The sequence below is a fragment of the Rhipicephalus microplus genome, chromosome 3, assembly GCF_043290135.1.
Source record: "Rhipicephalus microplus isolate Deutch F79 chromosome 3, USDA_Rmic, whole genome shotgun sequence".
Taxonomy (NCBI): Eukaryota; Metazoa; Arthropoda; class Arachnida; order Ixodida; family Ixodidae; genus Rhipicephalus; species Rhipicephalus microplus.
The window spans coordinates 219607638-219626193 of NC_134702.1; the positions used below are offsets into that span (position 1 = coordinate 219607638).

At 44.0% G+C, this 18556-nt stretch overlaps 1 protein-coding gene across 2 annotated transcripts in view; it reads left to right on the forward strand.

The window, feature by feature from the left end:
* LOC119177027 (uncharacterized) overlaps positions 1-13163 on the forward strand; it is a 30733-nt gene extending 17570 nt beyond the window's left edge. The window contains exons 1-2 of one of the 2 annotated variants that reach the window (XM_037428416.2): positions 11272-11342; positions 11923-13163. In XM_037428416.2, coding sequence (XP_037284313.2) covers positions 11331-11342; positions 11923-12840 — 930 coding nt within the window. In that variant the 5' untranslated portion in view covers positions 11272-11330 and the 3' untranslated portion in view covers positions 12841-13163. Of the gene's footprint in view, positions 1-11271; positions 11343-11922 lie in introns of those variants that run through there. The other variant, XM_075890723.1, reaches the window with a different exon arrangement.
* Positions 13164-18556: the final 5393 nt, after the last annotated feature.

Genomic DNA, 18556 nt, shown 5'->3' on the forward strand with positions numbered 1-18556 from the left:
AAAGCCGAGCTGAAACTTGTACAAGGCACTGGGAAATATGTAAAAAAGCACGCGGTAAAGCTTTTTATACTCATGTATTGTGGTTATATTGCTATTCAACATAAATATTCTGTCTCATACCTTATGTCTTCCCTAATATGTCTTCCCTAATGTCTTCCCTCTACCCTAATTTTTTTTTCCTTTAATAGTGGGAATGCGTAATTTTGCTTTTCTTTATTTTTGACGTTAAACTTTCATGTCTGGGTTGTCTACCGTATCGCCACTTCCCGGACCACCTTGATTAACTTTCAATGCTAATTCATTCAAGTTTATTGTAGTCCGAGGACTGGACATATTAGGTAGAGCTAGCGCATGTCTTGAATCGACGCTGTGATACTGCAACAGCTTTCGGCCTGCTTTGTGTGGTTTTCATCCAAGGAGATTCTCTACTATGTCTTCTGTAGTGGAGGTTCGCCCCGATAGGTAACGCCGGTCGCCGCCATATTGGAAAAAGAAAGACTCGGAAGCAGACGGCAAAGTGCGCTTCCTAGCTCCGCCCTCGCAGTGGCCTTTGGAGACTGTGACATGCTTTGTAAAGCAGTTAAAAATTTTACAAGGCCATGGTGACTTCGTGCGTCGCTTACGGCGGCACAAATCACATTAGGAAGACGCCTGTGATCACTTTTCACGTGTAAGTATTTTCGCTTCGTTCGCTGACGATCGCCTGAATTTTCGCATATGCTGTTAAATTAGAAACAATATGAAAGGTGCACATGCGTGTATTACATGCGTACCGCTGTATGGAAGGTAACTTGAAGCTTTAAATGCTCGCTGACACAACGTTATCTATGAGTTTTAGGTTTATGGACGAAGCACTTGCGGTGTACGGCTGCACGTATGGAACATTGACACGAGTATAGGACGTTTAAATGCCATTTGAATTCCAAGCTTTCTGGTAATGACTTACAAGGCAAGACTGACGGCGTGCAGGCATATTTTTTGGCGAGTGAATATCAAGTTTGATGCATGTTTATCGAGGAATTCGCAAACGTAGAGAATAATTCCAAACCGTGATTATCCATGTTACAGGTTTCCGAAAGACAGTGTGCGGCGTTTTGCTGGGAACGTGCTGTTCGTAGAAATAGTTGGAGGGCTACGGACGGTGATAGCCTCTCTTCTATTCACTTCGAAGAATGCTGCTTTGACAGAACGGGGCAGACTATAATATAACCAGACTGCAGCCTCGCAGTGCAACTTCGACCTCCTTGACGTAGCTTCAATAGAATGTAGTCACAGAAATAATTGAGTCTAAAATAAGATGACACATTTTTCTGATATATCTTGCCGACGAAACCGAAACCAAAACGCCGATAGATGAAGTTGCCAAAATCAGTGAGTTGCGTTATATCAAACATCGAGCTACCTAGTTTCTAGGCTCTGAAGGCTGCGCTCGCCATGACCACACACGTCGCCAATAGAAGTTGATAAATATTCTGCATAACTAACGTCACTGCAATCGTTATTATGAACGGTTCATTTGGGGTACGTCTCCTGGAGTTTCTCGGTTGCACGCGACATCGGTGCTTCGGTATTGGTTCCGCCTGTAAAGTGGTTAGAATTTGATAACTCTAGAAAAATTACTGGTGAATCCCAGTTTACTTAACTATTTCTCTTTTCTAACTTTAGTTTTAATTATGTCAACTTGCTTATACATACACTCTGGTAATCTGTCGACACACACACAAACACATATATGAAAGAGGAGAGATAATGCCACGTTTCCCTTGTTTTTGAGTATCTGCAGGCACATTTCTTAAAACACCCAATATACTACAACCCTTTTGTACCGCGATAGTGCTCCAGCAAGCTCAATATGCGAAGCATCCCTCGACAACAGATTGATCTGATAGCGTGCAGCTGACAACGGGTGCATGAAATAATTTGTTTCATAAACAAGAAGAGGCATTTGTTCGTTGGCGTAACCGGAAAGTGGTTGCCATCTTATTTTTTTTGTCGCGAATCTGCAAACCGACGCGCGCAAACGCGCGTATTCCATTACAGTCTATGGCGGTTCCGCCCTGTTTTTTCTATAGCAATATGGCCACCGGTGGTTTCCCTTGCTTCTGTTGGCGGCGCCCGGGACTGCCACTCCAGAGGTTCTATAGAACATCCTTGTTTTCATCTCACTGCCTAATGCAGTACTTGGCTCAAGAACGGCACAATTCGTCCAGGACACTTTCCTTGTGCATATACTATCTGTTACAAGTTATGCACTGCTGGGGCGCATGCAATACTTCTCTATGGTATCAGTACTTGAATTTTGTATTGCGTTTCCATAGTTAGACATACATATTTCCAAGCTCCAACATACTAAGTACAGTGAGTCATTGATGCCACGTTATGCTGCATTATTGCAACCATTTTTTTTTTTTGCCTTGTGTCTTGTTGATAATACCTCACTGCTAGTGGGATGCGTGTTGCGAGATCGTTGGGAAGTGCTGAAGTAGAGCGAAGCAAGATGGCACAAAAAATTGTTCGTTGATGCAGGCGTTGACTCTGGGCTCTTTATTTTGTGTCTCTGTCAAGTGTAAGTACTCAAATCAACCATTGTCACGTAACCGAAAAGCGCAATCAGTTTGACACAGTCCTTTCGTGATTGGCAATTCTTAAAAACATGCCCTTAGTTTATATTCTAACGATACCGAACTCACGCAGCTGCTACTTTCACACGTCATATGCATTGCCTCTGAAGTGTCCCTAACTCATTCTACGCACGGCTATGTAAAACATACGCATGACTATGTGAAACGGCCCTCTCATACCTGCACTGACTAAAATATTTAGTTTTAGCCATGCTACTGTCATATATGTGGGATGTTTTGTGGGTGACCAGGCTATTGTAAGCCATATGTGCCCTTGTTTTCAGGGCTATATCACTTGTCACAAAGTCAAGTGTGTTTTAGCGTAGTGAATATTGCGTATGTATGTAATAGGTGTACCAGTCTACCATCAATCACGCAATCAAAAATACCGATGTGTGTCAGTCACTTTGTTGTTTTCACTTTCATTGTGGCGGTCTTTCTGTGAATTAGTGGCAACGTCTTAGAATAAACAATCGCAAATCGGCACAAATGTTATTGTGATACCTTGTTCCTTGCTTTCTTTCACGCCGTATCAGCGCCTGGGGTCAAGAAAACAAGATTTTGCGAGTATGCACAACAATCATGATGAATACATGTGTCACTGTGTTTCTGTTACATGGTTGATTCGTGGTACCTAGTGTAATTTTTCTAATTATTGTACTTACACAATTTTACAAACTCTTTAGAGCGTGCCTATTATTTGCTTTGCTCATGTATTTTAATACAGCTAGCAACCAGTTTCATAAATGATGATTTCTTGTTCATTTCTGACTGCTTCATAATCAACGCTTCAAACAAGGCATAACTTACACTTGTTTCTATTTTTGTTTTATTGTATATACTTGCAGGTAAAGTTAAGTGACTGGTTGGGCAATAATTCTATTGTACAACTACTTCTATTTTTATATTCACTCTATTTCTAAAGATTTCCTCACCATAGATATGATTACCCAAGGTGCTCTCCTTGTGCGTTTATTCGCCATTCCTCGTCAGCGGCTGGATGTCTACGTTGTACAGGTATTCTAATTTTTTGTTGTCTTTCTCGACACGTATTGTGGTTTAGGTTCAATGACGTGTGCTCCTGAGGAGTTGCATGTCATTCCTCGACAGTTTACGCGCTTTCTATATACATATGGGTAAAGCTGCGCTACACAGGCAGTGAAGGGAGGGTAACATCATAGCACTTTTTAGAGACGAAGCTCCTCTTAGTCTCACCTTATCAAGCGTCATGTGTAACCATGAAACGAAGAGACGAGAAAGAAAAGACAACAAAAGAAGTGGATGACCATTTTTCGCCTCATTTTCTAGATGGCGTTACTCTGCCACTTCTCTAAAAAGTGCCGCTACTATCTGATTGGCTGCTGCGCGTGCTTTGCCAGAGTGCGCGGAGAACGAGTGCCTCTCTTAGTCTCCTGGATAGGGGAGACCCGCTCAAGTTTGCCCGGCGACGCCAGCGCTTGCCTTTCCCCTGCCAGAAAAAGCGCACAACAGTAGAGTCTTCCGACCCTTCCGCTCCCTTTGGCTTCCACGCATTTGCGAAGCACGCGCTGCACGTGAAACGTCCCTCGTTCCGCGACGTCACCCCAACAGAAAAGGGGGTGACATTGCTGCGTCGTCAACTGTCACAATAACCATGCAAACACGACGAGGTCGACTCCACCAGTGAAATTCTACTGATTCCCAAACCGATGGTACGAAACAAGCAGACGACAGAAATGGATTAAAGCAGTGCGCCGAAAAAAGTATGTAAACAATTTTTTTCATAAAAATTAGCACGCGCACAATGTATTCAAAATTACGGGTGTTAATTCCTGCGTCACCGTTCCTCTAATCTATCGATTTACTGGGAGATGCACGTCCCCATCTTAAATGTATAAAGTTTCAACGCCAGTCTTTAGATCACTGTTAAAAAATTGCGAAGAAATATTTTATGCTGCTACTATTATTTGATATTGTTGGGGACGTAGTAGTTGAAGCTGCGTGCACATGTGGTATTGGTAATGTGTTGTCATATATTTTTAAATCTACGCAGCGCCGACGGAAGTGTGTGGTTGCCAAAAGCTTGGACAACTATGAAAAAAAGAAAAATTGCATTAGCCGTTGTTGCACGTCCGTTGGCAGATACAGTGAACTAGTTGTTACTGAGTGTGCAGGGGTAGCCCGAACAACACGGTGCATTTTCGATACGTGACCAAGATAAAATGCCTTTATAGCAATGTGCTCTTCCACTGCAGATTAGACACACACAAAAAGTTTCTCTGAAAGCTGGGCGCTCATCATGATGGTACGCACGCTGTTCGTGAACTCAAGGTACCAGCGATGAGAACGGTGATAAGGCAAGAAAAGACACGCAAGATAGATGTCAATTATTGTTGTGGGTCAGAAAGAAGCCCGAAATAGACCATTTATTTTTGAAGTGCTGTGTATATACCGCACGATAACTTGGGTGGGCGCTAGTAAATTAAGGTATCCCAACTAATAGCAGTCACAGCGCAAGAACCGTTTAACCTAAAGCACGAGAAGCGGCCTTGCCCATGCATCCAGTAACAAACATAGTGCATAGTACACAGAGTAAACCAAATAAAACAAGTATATAATAATGAACGTACAGAAAGTTTTATTCACCTCTAACGTCGTATACAGCATCGTCTTTCACTTGCGAAACGCACTTCGCTCTGACGAGGACGGCGTCGTCTGCTACAACTTGCTTCGCTGCTCTTTTACTAAATTGCTGCCACGAAAAAAAATCCTCAATTGCGGCATCCTAATAGATCCGGACAGAGCGCACCGCACGCGACGCGAAACTCTCAAAAACACGTGCAGAACGCGTGCAGCGCGCGAGCAAAGAAACGCGTTTTCAAGGCAGGTTGAATGGGACAGCGGAGGGGCGAAGACTCGAGTAACCAGTTTTCTCCCCGCATTGACTGACAGCGCCACGCTCCGCAGCGCCTCCCTCGGCGTGGGTCTCCCCTATAGTCACCTGCATTTCAGATTGGCGAATGGACGAAGCAGAGTGGCGGGCGCGTTGAATACGCTTGCACTCAGCTGCCTTGGCTCGCGTCTCGTCGGTGTTACCCGCTCGCCATCTGCACTCTCGTATGAGATCGGACGCATGCACGGACGGACGGCCAAACAGACGCATAGACGGACGAACGTTTTGCCCCACTGATATCATTCACTCTGTCGGTACGCTGTGATTTTTTACTTTACTGGCTTGTGGTTACATGACGCTGAATGACACAGTCAAATGTCGCGATGTCTGTTTAATACTGTATATGCATTTACTGAAGTGGTTGAATATTTAGTCGCCTATCTTAGTGGTCGCATATATATAGTGATAAACTTCAATGAGCGGAAATGTGACCATACGGGCAGTGTTGTGCATGTAGACTTTATGGAAGTCATTAAATGTTGATGAAGAAAAAATGGCGTCGAAAGACGACAGTGTTGCATCTGAAGAGAGAGAACAAAACGTTCATTTGATGCTCTGCGCAAGAAAATCAGTGAATGGTATTCTGGAGGTGCTGCGTTAGAGTGCTTCGAGCGTGTAGCGGAGGCGAACGAGCATTTTGAGGCACGTTAGACACGAGCGCCATCTGGTAGTTATCTTCAAAAACAAAGACGTGCGTGCCCGCGGAGAAAGATGCGCGCCAGTCTCGGAGGTGGCAAGGTGTAGAACGCAAAAGCGACGGGCAGGTGCCACCACCGTGTCGTCGTAGCAAAGCGTTGGAAACACCTTTTTGACCATCGCGTTGCGCTGTCAGCGCAGCGCGTTGACCGCTACAGTCCTTAGAACGTTTGCTGTGTGTGCCCGTTCTAGTATAAAGGCAGACATACAAAACATCGACGTGTTGTTATGGCGCCTCAGATATGTGCAATAATTGTTTTTAATTGACAATCGCACAACTATGAACGCCAAAGCTTGAGCAATATTGGTGGGCGCTGCGGACGGGATTGGACGTTAAAATCCATTTTAGGTATCGTTAAGGGCAGACAAATAGACAAAAGTACAGACAGACAGATAAAAAATTTTTCCGCTGAAGGTCCCCAAGAAAGGCTATCGTCTTTAAAAATCGGTTCTGTGAACGGATGAAAAATGGAGTTTAACTGAATTTCTCTCATTGGTGCTTAAGAAGACGTCAATTAAGAGACACCTATAAACTATTAGCTGAACACTGGAAAACCTTTAAATTGCAGAAAGAAAGGAAAACAAAATATACTGTAAAAATGTTCTGTCAAATTCATAAAAATGTTTCATTATGGTGAGCCTGTAATATGGCTGTAAAAACATGTAATAAGACTGAAAAAGTAACAATTGAAAATGTAGCGCAACAGAAACTTTCTGTCCCTTTCACAAAAATTGTCTCTATTTTTAACGGACTACAACTGTGAATTGCCAGAAAAAGCGAAAACGGGAAACGTTGCGAAACAAGAATTTTCTGGCAGGCCAGCAGCCAGAAAGTTTTTTTTTTCAATTATTAACATTTCTTTTTAATTTTTACAGAGATAGGCAATGAAAGGTAGCTGTAATTTTGTAGCATGGACACAATTTATCAATTGAAACCATGGCCTAATAATGTAGACCAGAACAGTTTCCAAGGGCGTGGGCAGTATATGTTATCGGGGTGAGGGTTTCCATCTATACTTTATGTTCGTGTGTGCACTTGTATGTGTACGGGTATCATGATCAACATCATCATCATCATCATCATCATTGCCATCATCGTCACGCTCAGTCTGCCCGCGTTCACTGCAGAACAAAGCCCTCTCCCATGTTCCGCCAGTCAACTCGGTCCTGGGACTGCTGCATCCACTTTATACATGCCAACTTTTTAATCTCAAGTGTCCACCTCACTTTTTGATCTAATTTGCGCACGTGTACATGCGAGCGCATTTGTTGACTCTTCTTAGTCACTTATACATATCATCATTATTTGTACAACTTCTTCATCAATATATATCAGCATCCACGTGTGTGAGCCGGAGCTCACAATATATGTATGTAACTAAACTGAAAAGTTTTGGGGGTGTGGAATCAAACCACGCAAGCGCCCCCCCTCCCTCAATAGGCTGCGTTCATGTCCGTTATCATAATTTTCGCTGTATTGAGGCAAGTCGCTACGAGTGTTTTTGGCTAGTCTGTTTCAGCAAACCCTTTCCCACCAATTGAGTGATGTGGTTCTGGTAACCTGAGTGACGGAGAAGTGTCAATGGTTACGTTGTCGAGGTGCTCACACTACCGAACGCCATGATTTTTTAAAGAGACGCCCAAAAGAAACATTGACTTGGTTTAGATGAATATGAGAACTCTAATGCCACAAAGTTTCACTGTCATAAGTTCACTATTACCATGAAAAATCAAGGTTGAAATTTCAGTGATAAGTTTTGTACCGAAATCTCTGCGTGAGACGTAAGACATTTCTAAATGTTTTTTGGTCTTTTCACGACGCACGCTTCATGATATTTTCTGAAACTTCCTATGCCAGGTCTATGGCATCCACAGATGACAATGTACAGCAATTTTATCGCTCAGAACCTAAGTAAGACGATGTAGACGCCTTGAAACTTCATGACGCCATGGGGTTAGGTGCGCTAAACTGAAATTGGCATCTTCACCGACATTCAGCTTTGCGCTTTTTCAGCTTACTAAACGTCGCGCCGCAGTAAGAGTTGTAGCGATCGGCGAGCCCTCCTTTCCCGCAGGCGCCGGGACCGAAAAAAGGCAGCCGCTTCACTTTGTAGAGATAAGGAGGAGCGTGAAGACGCCCGGCTGGTTTTCATGTACTCAAAGGTACGTGATTGCAATTACTTGACGGAGCCCTGCTATTGCTGGGACCAGAGCAGGAATGTGACACAGAGCGCCTTTGTGCCACAGGACAGGCCGCAACACCGAGTTTTCGCCGAAAACAAATGGCGGACCATCACGCTGTGCGTCTCTGGAAAAAGGGTCCGCGACGCTCAAATCAGCGCCAGGTATCCAGGCCCATGCCATTGGCGCCGCCTACTTTGCGACTGCTGTTCGACAGCATGGTGGTCGGCTGGAGCGGTGACATGACACATTCATCACGCCCCGCTTGCTCGAAGCATGAATCGCCGGATTAGAACCGTACAAGTGTTTGTGTTGCGTATGTGTGTATGTTGAGGGCGCTGCTGGCATAATAACGCTAGAAAGTGCTTTAAGACCTGTTATAGGACAGCGCAGTTCACACGCATTCCCCGATCTAGGAATCTGGGGAGAAAGTACTTTATATAATGGGCTACCGAGCGCCTTCGAGGGGGCTGCCGAAATGTATATGCTGTAAATATTCATTTACAGAATCCTGAAGTGTCATGTGATCTTTAGAAAAAGTAAATTAGGATAAGCCCGCAAGATTACACAGTCATTAGCACAGATACGGACTTGGGCTTTGAAACGGCTGAGAAAATTGTTTCTATAAATGTGAATAAACAAGAGAGCTTGAACGGATGTATGTAGGAAACCAGGTGTTACATTTATAGATGTTTATAATGTTAGGAATGTTTATTTCATATTCTATATACAGATAAGAAACACTTTAAGACCTATTGCCTAAGGATGGTTGAAGGTCCGGGAAAAGGATACCTATAGCTATATTTTAGCAAAGCAGGTAAAAGAAAAAAAAAGTTGTGGTAACATTTCTTATGTACAAAAATTAAAAATTGCTTCATCAGATCACTCGTAATAACAAAATTTACGAAGAAAAATACATTAATGTACCTAAGAACAAAGTGTACGGACTAAATACAGATACAATGATAAAATACTGTGCCATTGATGAAGAAACTATGCAGTGAAAAAAATCTATTTAAATTTGAAATACTATGGAAAAATTGTCCATAGGTGACTTGCAAAATACGCTGGCTACGAGAACGACGACATAGCTATGACCATATGTGACCTAATAACCCAACACTATCGCATGTCAGTTATGAGGGCGAAATGAAATTGAGCCCAACAAATTGAGAATGTGATTTTGGAAAGCTTGTAATTAATTGGATAAAAAAAGCAAGCAGTGCACTTGAACTCATTGGTTAAGAAAACAGCACGAGTGACCATTCGAAAAGTTGGAGGAAGGTATTGGAATTGTCAATCGGCAATAAAGAGGCAACCTCCACCAGCAAGAGACTGTCGTTCTCCAAACGTCAGTCTGGATCATTCGTGGTACATGCCGCCGCTTGCACAGTCGGCAGAATTTAGAAAGAAATTACATGCAGACATTTTTAAACATTCGATTTTTTTAACTGATGGTCTGAATGCCTGTCTGACGGGTCTAAAAGCAAGCCTCAAGTCCGACTTGGCTCTGCATCTGAGCAACTTGTTTTGATCGCCACGAACACAATATTTTGTTGATAAACAGTTCCTCATTTATCGCGTGGTGAGATGGCAATGTATAACTGCTCAACACTTGACATCTCTTATATGCTCACTGTAGCACACTCTGTGACAGCAAAGTAGCCTTTGCTTGAATAACTGCCGGAAGAGGACTGTTTAATGCGGAAAGATAGAATACTGTGCGCTTAAAGCCCTAATTACAGCTCAAGGGTTTTAGGAAGATAAACGCATAATTTCTACTAACGTTAAGGAAATCTGTAAAACTTGAAAAATTGCGGCAAACTATGCGTTCATCAAACTCGAATGCATATATTCACAAAAACAACAGGAAGTTCGATAAAACAAAATGCCTCCATGGCTTTGTGGCGCTCGAAGCATGATAAGAAAGCCACCGTGCAGGAAGATGTAGCGACAGTTGCAAACCAGGATTTCAGAGCACGTTTCGATTGGTAACACTTAACGTTCGTCAGAAAGATAGACTATATATACTAGGCGCAGCTTCTCACATCATGCAAATAATACTACTGTCTACATTCAAAGTAAATGATACAGACATTGCCAACGAATAATTTCTGCTTGATAAGAAAGTGCAGGAAAAGACGTGAAGCTACATCACGTTCTCATTCTTCCATGAATCCCGAATGCACTTCAGAAAGCGTGACCGTCCACGGAAAGACATTTCTAGGCGGTTGCTATCAAAGTAATCTTCTTTCTCATTGCTTTTACAGAGCTAGCCCGCTAATCTACAGCTTCTTTTATGCTAAAACGGTGCCTCTACAACGGTACCTCTTAGCAAAGCAAAATGCGTGCCTGCGTAGAAGAAGGTACTCTAAAGGTGCGGTTCTTTGCTCTATTCCGGCGAACACGCACGTGGCGTGACGTTAAAAGCACCAGAAAATAGATTTCCGGGTCGATCGCTAGGGTATATTCAACTCTCTTCAGAATGCGACATACTCAGCACTCAAAAGCACTCACGTTATCACATGGGGTACAGACATACGTTCGTTCGTTCCAGAAAAACGTTGTGGGTGTTTCTTTCGAAACCGGAATCTTAGTTGCAGCTTTTGTGATTCGCGCAACACCCGGAGTGATTGCCGTTGCGCGAGTAAAGGGGAGAGATTTGGTGCGATACTGCAACGAGTGCCAGTCGTATCTTTCATGTAGTAAAGTCAAAAAAGCAAGAGAACCCTGAAATACAAGATCGCAGTCGTGCATTGTTCTTGCCCGACGGCCCCGAATTGTCACCATGATCTCTCATGTGGAGAGGAGCTGTGTAAGAGCTTGTATAAAAGCAGCGCATGCCGCCTCACAGAACGTAGCATACTCAAGAATCTCTGGACTACCGATCCACAAGAGCCATGAAACTTTTGGTAGAAATTATTTTCACCATGGGGAAATGCAAGCAGTCTATTTTATTTATTTATAGGTTGCGTGATGTCTGAATGGAGCCGTAGTTTGGAATGACTTCTGCCTTTTTCTTTCTTTATATTGAATATGTTGCGCTTTATTGCCGTGCAATTCTTCAATTCGTCTTTTGTTGAAATACTTGTTAAATGGTGCCGTTCGAAGTAAAGAACACGTGTTCAGTGGCAAGAAATTTTTTTACTACAGATTATTTTAATTTGCGACTATGTGCAGGGAATGCTTCACAACATGAAACATAAGCAGTGAGTGATATTTTGTGATATTGTCGTACGTAGTTACCGAATTCACTTTGCGTGTAGCAATAATAAAAAGTAATGCTCCCGTGATCGATCACTCGTATAATAACTGCAGTAGCGCAGCTACCGTGGCTGATTAGTTAAACATCGATAACGCAGAATTCACGGCGGGCTTTTATTTGATGAAATCTGAAAGGTCGTATTTGACGAGCGTCTCAGGACAAGTCACAAATTATATTTCCGCTGTAAGTGGCATTGCGGTACAATATACGTGCAACTTTTTGTGCAGGTCCTTGCCGTGTTCCTCTGTGTTACAACTACGGTAACACTTGCCGGCCAAGCATACGGACCAGGCGGCTATGGTGGAGGCAACTACAGAGGCTACGGAGGAGGTCGTGGCGGTGGGGGTGGTGGATACGGTGCAGCTTACGGTGGAGGCGGCGGAGGCTACCGTCGCGGTTACTCTGGAGGAAATGCCGCTGGTTATGGTGGAGGATACGGCGGAGGCAACGCTGGCGGATATGGTGGAGGCTACGGTGGTGGATACAGTGGAGGAAACACAGGAGGATATGGTGGAGGCTACAGTGGTGGTTACGGCAGAGGAAACGCCGCTGGATACAGCGGTGGCAACGTTGTCGGATACGGGGGAGGCAACGCTGGTGGATACGGTGGCGGCAACGCTGGCGGATACGGTGGCGGTAATGCCGGTGGATACGTTGGTGGCAATGCCGGCGGATACGGTGGGGGCAATGGCGGCGGATATGGTGGTAGATACGGCGGAGGAAACGGTGCGGGATACGGAGGAGGCTATGGTGGTAGAAACTACGGCGGCTACGGGGGTGGATACAGTGGAAGTTATGGTGGTGGATATAATGGAGGGTACGGTGGAAGATACGGTGGTGCCTACGGTAGTGGCTATGGAGGAGGCTACGGCGGAGGCTATGGTGGAGGCTACGGTGGAGGCAATCGTGGAGAAAACGGTGTAGGCTATGGCGGTGGATACGGCAGAGGCTACGGTGGTGGCTATGGCGGAGGCCTTGGTGGACTTTTTGGTGCTGGCTATGGCGGTGGCTACGGTGGAGACTATGGCGGAGGATATGGCGGAGGTTATGGTGCTGGCTATGGTGGTGGCTACGGTAGTGGCTCCGGTGCAGGTTTGAAGCCTGGCATAAGCTCTGCCGCGGAAATATATGATTATTGGAGATGAAATGCACCCTTAGCCCATTGTGCATGGTACAACAATTCCTGCCCTAAAAGTTGTTCGATTATTCAGCGCGTCAGCGCTCGCACTATTCCTTAAAAGCAGTGGAGTGGGGTTATCAGTGATCTCTTGTAAACGAACAGTATGGTCACCACTTTGTTGTGAATGTTGAAACAGGTGAGGTATTGCGAACTTTCTAATACCCATTGTGTCGCTTACAAAGATGCTTTCTGTGACTAGAGTCGTAACGTTTTGCAGAAAATGCCCTGCGGCCATGACGTGCTGTACTTTGGTTTGAAAGAATAAATTATCATAGGATTTAGTACGTATCAATCTCTTAGTGTCACTGAAGTTACCCACTCTATAATGAAGTTTCAAATGCATGTAGTTATTTTTTCTCAATTCCAGATAATTCTTGTCATAACTTTAGCACAGAGAGTTGCCGAACTTCAGCTCTTTACAGCATCCCTATCTTCTCAATGGGCTACGCAACTGCTAGTATTGCAGTCATTACTATTGATTAAAAAAAGTGACATGCACATTGTAGTTCATTACAGGAGAATACTGTATGAATCACTTTCATGTTAAGAATCCGCGGAAGTAAAAAACATGGTAAATCTCATCATTAGGCGTGGACAGAAGAAAGCGGTCCAAATGTTTCAAATAAACGTGGAGGTATCACAAAGTGCCCGAAACAAGCTGATTTGAATATCAATTATCGCAAAAAATATCTCTCTCATACCCATCGACTGTAGGAAGGTATGATCTTAAAGGTGCATCTACTCAGCATTACATGCGAGGTAACAGAGTTGCGTAGTATGCAGCACATTGGAAGTCTGCAGCACATTGAGACCTTTTGGTGGTGCTCTGCATGGTTTCAGCAATTCACAGAATATAACTCGGTGTGTGCATAGTCCAGGGCCACAACAGAGAAAATGCAGTATCTTTGGCCCAGCACTTTTTAAAGAGTGGTTGCCCGTGCATGCATCTAATTTAGAGGATGTGTAGCCGAAGCAAGGTGCCATTATACTTGGCCTTTCATTGTACTGTACTGCTGACATAGAAAACAAGACATAAAAGATGTTTTGACTGTTCGCATCAGAAGTGAACAAGTGTCAGTGATTCTATCTGCGAAAATACTCAAACTCCGTTTCTCAGCACTGCACAACTTATATCCTGAAATAAACACTGTCTGGATTATACAAACAGTGCAGCAGTTGCTTTTCCTCGGCTGCGACAAACAAAGAGCAATCATTTTAAAGTTACCAGTTTCCACCATTCATTTTTAGCAAAAGTAGTTTTTCGGCACAACGACATTTGAAGACATCGGCCGCCACTGACGAGTTCTATATAAAAATCGGTTCTCTGTTCAATCTGTTCTTCCCTATCATCCCTTTTTTAGGAGCAAAAGATTAGTGCTCCTGCCACCAGCGTATTTTTATTCGCAGCGTTTAAGAGCCGACCGGCGTGGAGTACGCGAGCATGATCTGAACCCTTCATGCCTGGTTTTTCAGACTGAGGACTTCTGTCTTTCATTGGCTTGGTTAAATTCGTGTCCTCACCGAACAGTATAGTCATGAGAAATTTATTTAAGATGAAGATACTGCCAAATAAAATGCATTTCTTTGATTTTTTTATCCTCACCGGTAATGTATTTTATTTATGATTTCCGCTTCAATACTTACGCCTCCAAACAAGCAACCATGGAGAAACGCGCCACATTTGGGTGGTCACTAAAACCAGCGGGCAACGAACGCTCTACAGAAGCAACACTGCGCATCGCTGTGGCGGCAGGCACTATGTGCCGCTCGTTAGCCGTAAAATGGCAAGAATATGCTTGTCGCCCTTCATTTTTATAGTTATTTTAAAACGTACGGTCTTTTTTTGATGTAATGCATGCCTTACGCGAACAACTTCATTATTACCCTCGTTAGCAGGCGAGCAGCGTGTTTCTGCTTTGAAGCTCGTTCCTGACTTGACCAAGCAAGACAGCCTGAGCATCTATGAAACGCGAAGGCTGACTTGGGCGTTTTGAAGTCCGCTGCTTGCTTCGCGCCGACTTGCTCAAGTTAAGTTGAAGTCGCGAGCCAAGTAACATCTCTGCATTCGGGGGTTAGTTTGTGGCTATACTGTATGTTCGAGAAACACATAATGAGTGCTCCGATATTGTACTTTCTAGTTATTCCTTCGGAAGCTCTTTCACTTTCTTATTTTTTTCTTAGCACCTAATTTTACATAAAAAGCTAAATATATTTCCACAAGGAAGATGGTGTGAATACTGAAAACGTTGACTTATTGGCACGTTGAGTGCAATGATTAGGACACATTACTGTATACGATTTTATGAAACGGGAGAGAACAAAGGCAAATAGATTGGTTTATGGACCATCTCCCCGAAGGGAAACATAACTGTATGCGAAGTAGCAGTGGTGCACACGGCGATGACCCATTAGACAAAAAGTTGACGCGATAGTTGGAAGAACGATTTGAAGCGATCTCAGTGTAGCGTTTACTCAAATAAATGCTTGTTTGAAACGCAAAGACACGGGAGGCGGTTTGGGTTTTGTGTAAGTTTTTTCGCAGACAAACTAGCCGAAAGAGTCTTTCTACTCTACGCGTGGTTGAGCGCTGCGGATGGTGGAGAGGGTAAAGCGAGAGAGAAGTGTGTTGAGAGCGGACACAGAAGCCCGCAGCTGTGGGCGCTGCGGCGAGCATGCTGCGAGTGAGAGAGTGTGCCGTCAACGCGCACCTAGAGGGAAGCATGCGAGAGGAGCGTGACCTCAACGCGCAGCTGCTGCGTGACCTACTTGGCACTGCTCTAGCAGCTGCGGCTAGGGGAACGCGTTGCGGTACGTTCATATGAACGCACGTGCGCACTGCGTAACACACATGAGCCAAAGTGTTGTTTCGCATCGTAAAAAGGCTTCACATTACAACAGGTAACATCACAGAATTATTGCTTGGTACAAACGCACACTGCCATCGGGCATAAGAAAGTGTGGTTATTATAACGACTTCATTGTTTAAAGTCGTTTACGTATTATTCCAAAAGGCGCAAACGTTACTGCGCGTTTTGCCCTAATAACACGTTGGTGAGTGCATAGGAAGTTTGAAAAGATTTCGCGTGCATATTTTCCCAAAGTTAAAACACATTATCCAATGCACAGAACGCAGCCAAATTAGCAAGCTTCACGCACAAGCTACTTCTAAATTTGTTAATTACTTTGTAGTCATCGAAAATTTGAACATATCGTATAACATCATGCTTGGTGCAGTAAAAAGTACGCCCTAAATGTTCGAAGTACGCGAAAGGGACAGGATATCACTATCACGTTCAAATTTTAAAACAGTACCGAGATGATATTTACCCATGTCAAGGTTTTTGCGTTGACGAGTACCTATAGACTCCCTCCCTAGCGGCGGTTGGGTTTGTCCCCTTAGCAACGCAAGTGAGGGACGAATAACTATCACGTTTATTGGTTGATATTTCTATTATCTAGCACGATTCAAGGTGGCCGGCAATCCCACCATTTTGAGCACTGGGAGTGCTACCAGTGCTGCAATCTCGCGGTGGCTTCTAGATCGCACCATAGCTGGCCACTCGTCCACATAAAAGAGTGATGGCAGAATCAGCTGTTCCGGAAACAGTTCGTCTGCTCGGCGCACACGTTCATTCATGTCTTGTCAGCTGCAATGCGATCGTCGCCGTACAAAGTGTCGACTAGGGTTCAATACGACAGTCTAGCATGGAGAAACATACTTACACAAAGAGCGGACACTTTTGTAGGGCACGGCGGCCCAGCTACTGCGCTGATTTCAGCGCAACAGGTGGCTGGTCAGACCCTATAATGTCTTCAGCGCAAACAAAATAAGAAAATGTTTCTTTCTCGTGCGATGATTTGAACCCGTACTCTCATGGTTCAAGAGCGAGTGTCTTCACCCCTAGGTGACACACCGCTTTTTTGTTTCTTTATTAAGGCTACACATCTATGCTTCCACGAAGGGAACACATGTACTGCACAAACAAATCTAGAAGGCAAACACTATCTAGCCAGATTTTACTGATTTTAGTATTAAAGCAATAAGCTTCCTCTGCGGGACACAATGGGGAGCGGATATAGAAAATTCCACGAATCATTAAAATTTCTTCTTCGGAAAAATTTGAGGCTAAACTTGGCTTTTTATCATCCTCCTGATGCGGCTATTTCATGTCTTGAAAACTGAGTAAAAGCGAGTATAGAAAGCTATCTAGCGGTTGGTCAGATTGTCTCTTGCTGGCCGTGAAAAGGCTTGAGTGGCACTCTTTATATAGAATATATATGATGCTGAAGCTTTGCATCACCGCGATTCGTGACGTCGCAAATCATTTTTGTTTCGATCAACTCTTAGCAGAACAGCGATTTTAAAATGAATTTGTTCCGAGCAGCAAAGAGGTGCCCAAAGATACATCAATCGGTAATGCTCACTCATGTGTATCAATCAGCAATATTGGTGTGTTTCTGCGTTCAGAGCATTTAAGTTTATTCAAAGGGGTCAATTGAATATTGGTATAGGGATTGCGCACCAGCTGAAAAATGAAATACGTTCCCTACTTGTCAGGTTCTTTGCACCTCCTGTTGATCCCACCTTTCCCGGCTCTGTCGGTTGTGGCGGCAGTAACCCGGTATAACGCAGATGCAAAGAATTGTACGGACTCACTATTAACGATACCTGCGTGTTCATTGTTTGCCACTATATCTGTCAATACACTGCTCTACTTTGACAGCTTGAGGTCATGTTGGCTTCTAAAATACGTGTAATAAATGTGCACCCTCATTTCGCCCTTTGCGCACTTTGAACCAGACGATTGTAACTCAGAACGGTTCCCCGACACGTCGACTGACGAGCACACGTTAAATTTATGCTCCTTTCTCTCGCCGATCTTTTATGGGTGGTTCCCATGTTTGAAATTTCACGAAATCATTCAAAGCGATGCTACGAAGATCAGACATCACAAGTAATCGGCTGAGTTTTGAGACTTTGGCGCCACAATAAGAACAATCGTGTCGAGGACACCGAGAAATGCTGTTTCCTCCTTCTCGGGTAGAGTTGCCGAGTCAATGGGTGAATGGGACAGACAGTCAGCGTCCATATGTCGCTCCCCTTACTTATGTACGATTGCCATATCCAACTCTTGCAGCCTGAGACTCCATCGCGCTAGTCGGCTGGTAGGGTCTTGATGATGTGTGGTGTTTTATGGCGCAAGGGCCAATTGATGGCCAAAGAGCGCCATTTCAATGAGTATAGAGATGTGGACAATGATATGTTGCGTGGCTGTATAGGGGCCTTAAAATTCCTCGCGATAATGCGGGTAAAAACATAAGTATTAAAGACATGACAACGGCGTGATATGCATATTAAAAAGGGTGACAAAGGTTTTGATAATAAAAACATGTAAAAATATTTGGCACTAGCACACTTGCCTCATCAGTGCCCTTGTGTCTAAGGGCTGCGAGGCAAGTTCTTTTAAATGTAATCACAGCAGCAGCGACCTCTCTTGAGAGGTCACGTTACGCAATGCCTGGGTATATTACATGGTAAAAATTAACATCTCTTAAAAAAGCTAACAATGATTTATGGGTGAAAAGTGGTTCCCTACCGACAAACATTGCAGGGTGTAAAGGTATATGTTGTCGGTAGGGTAATGGGAACTGTTGTCTTCTGAGAGTGTCTGTTTACATTG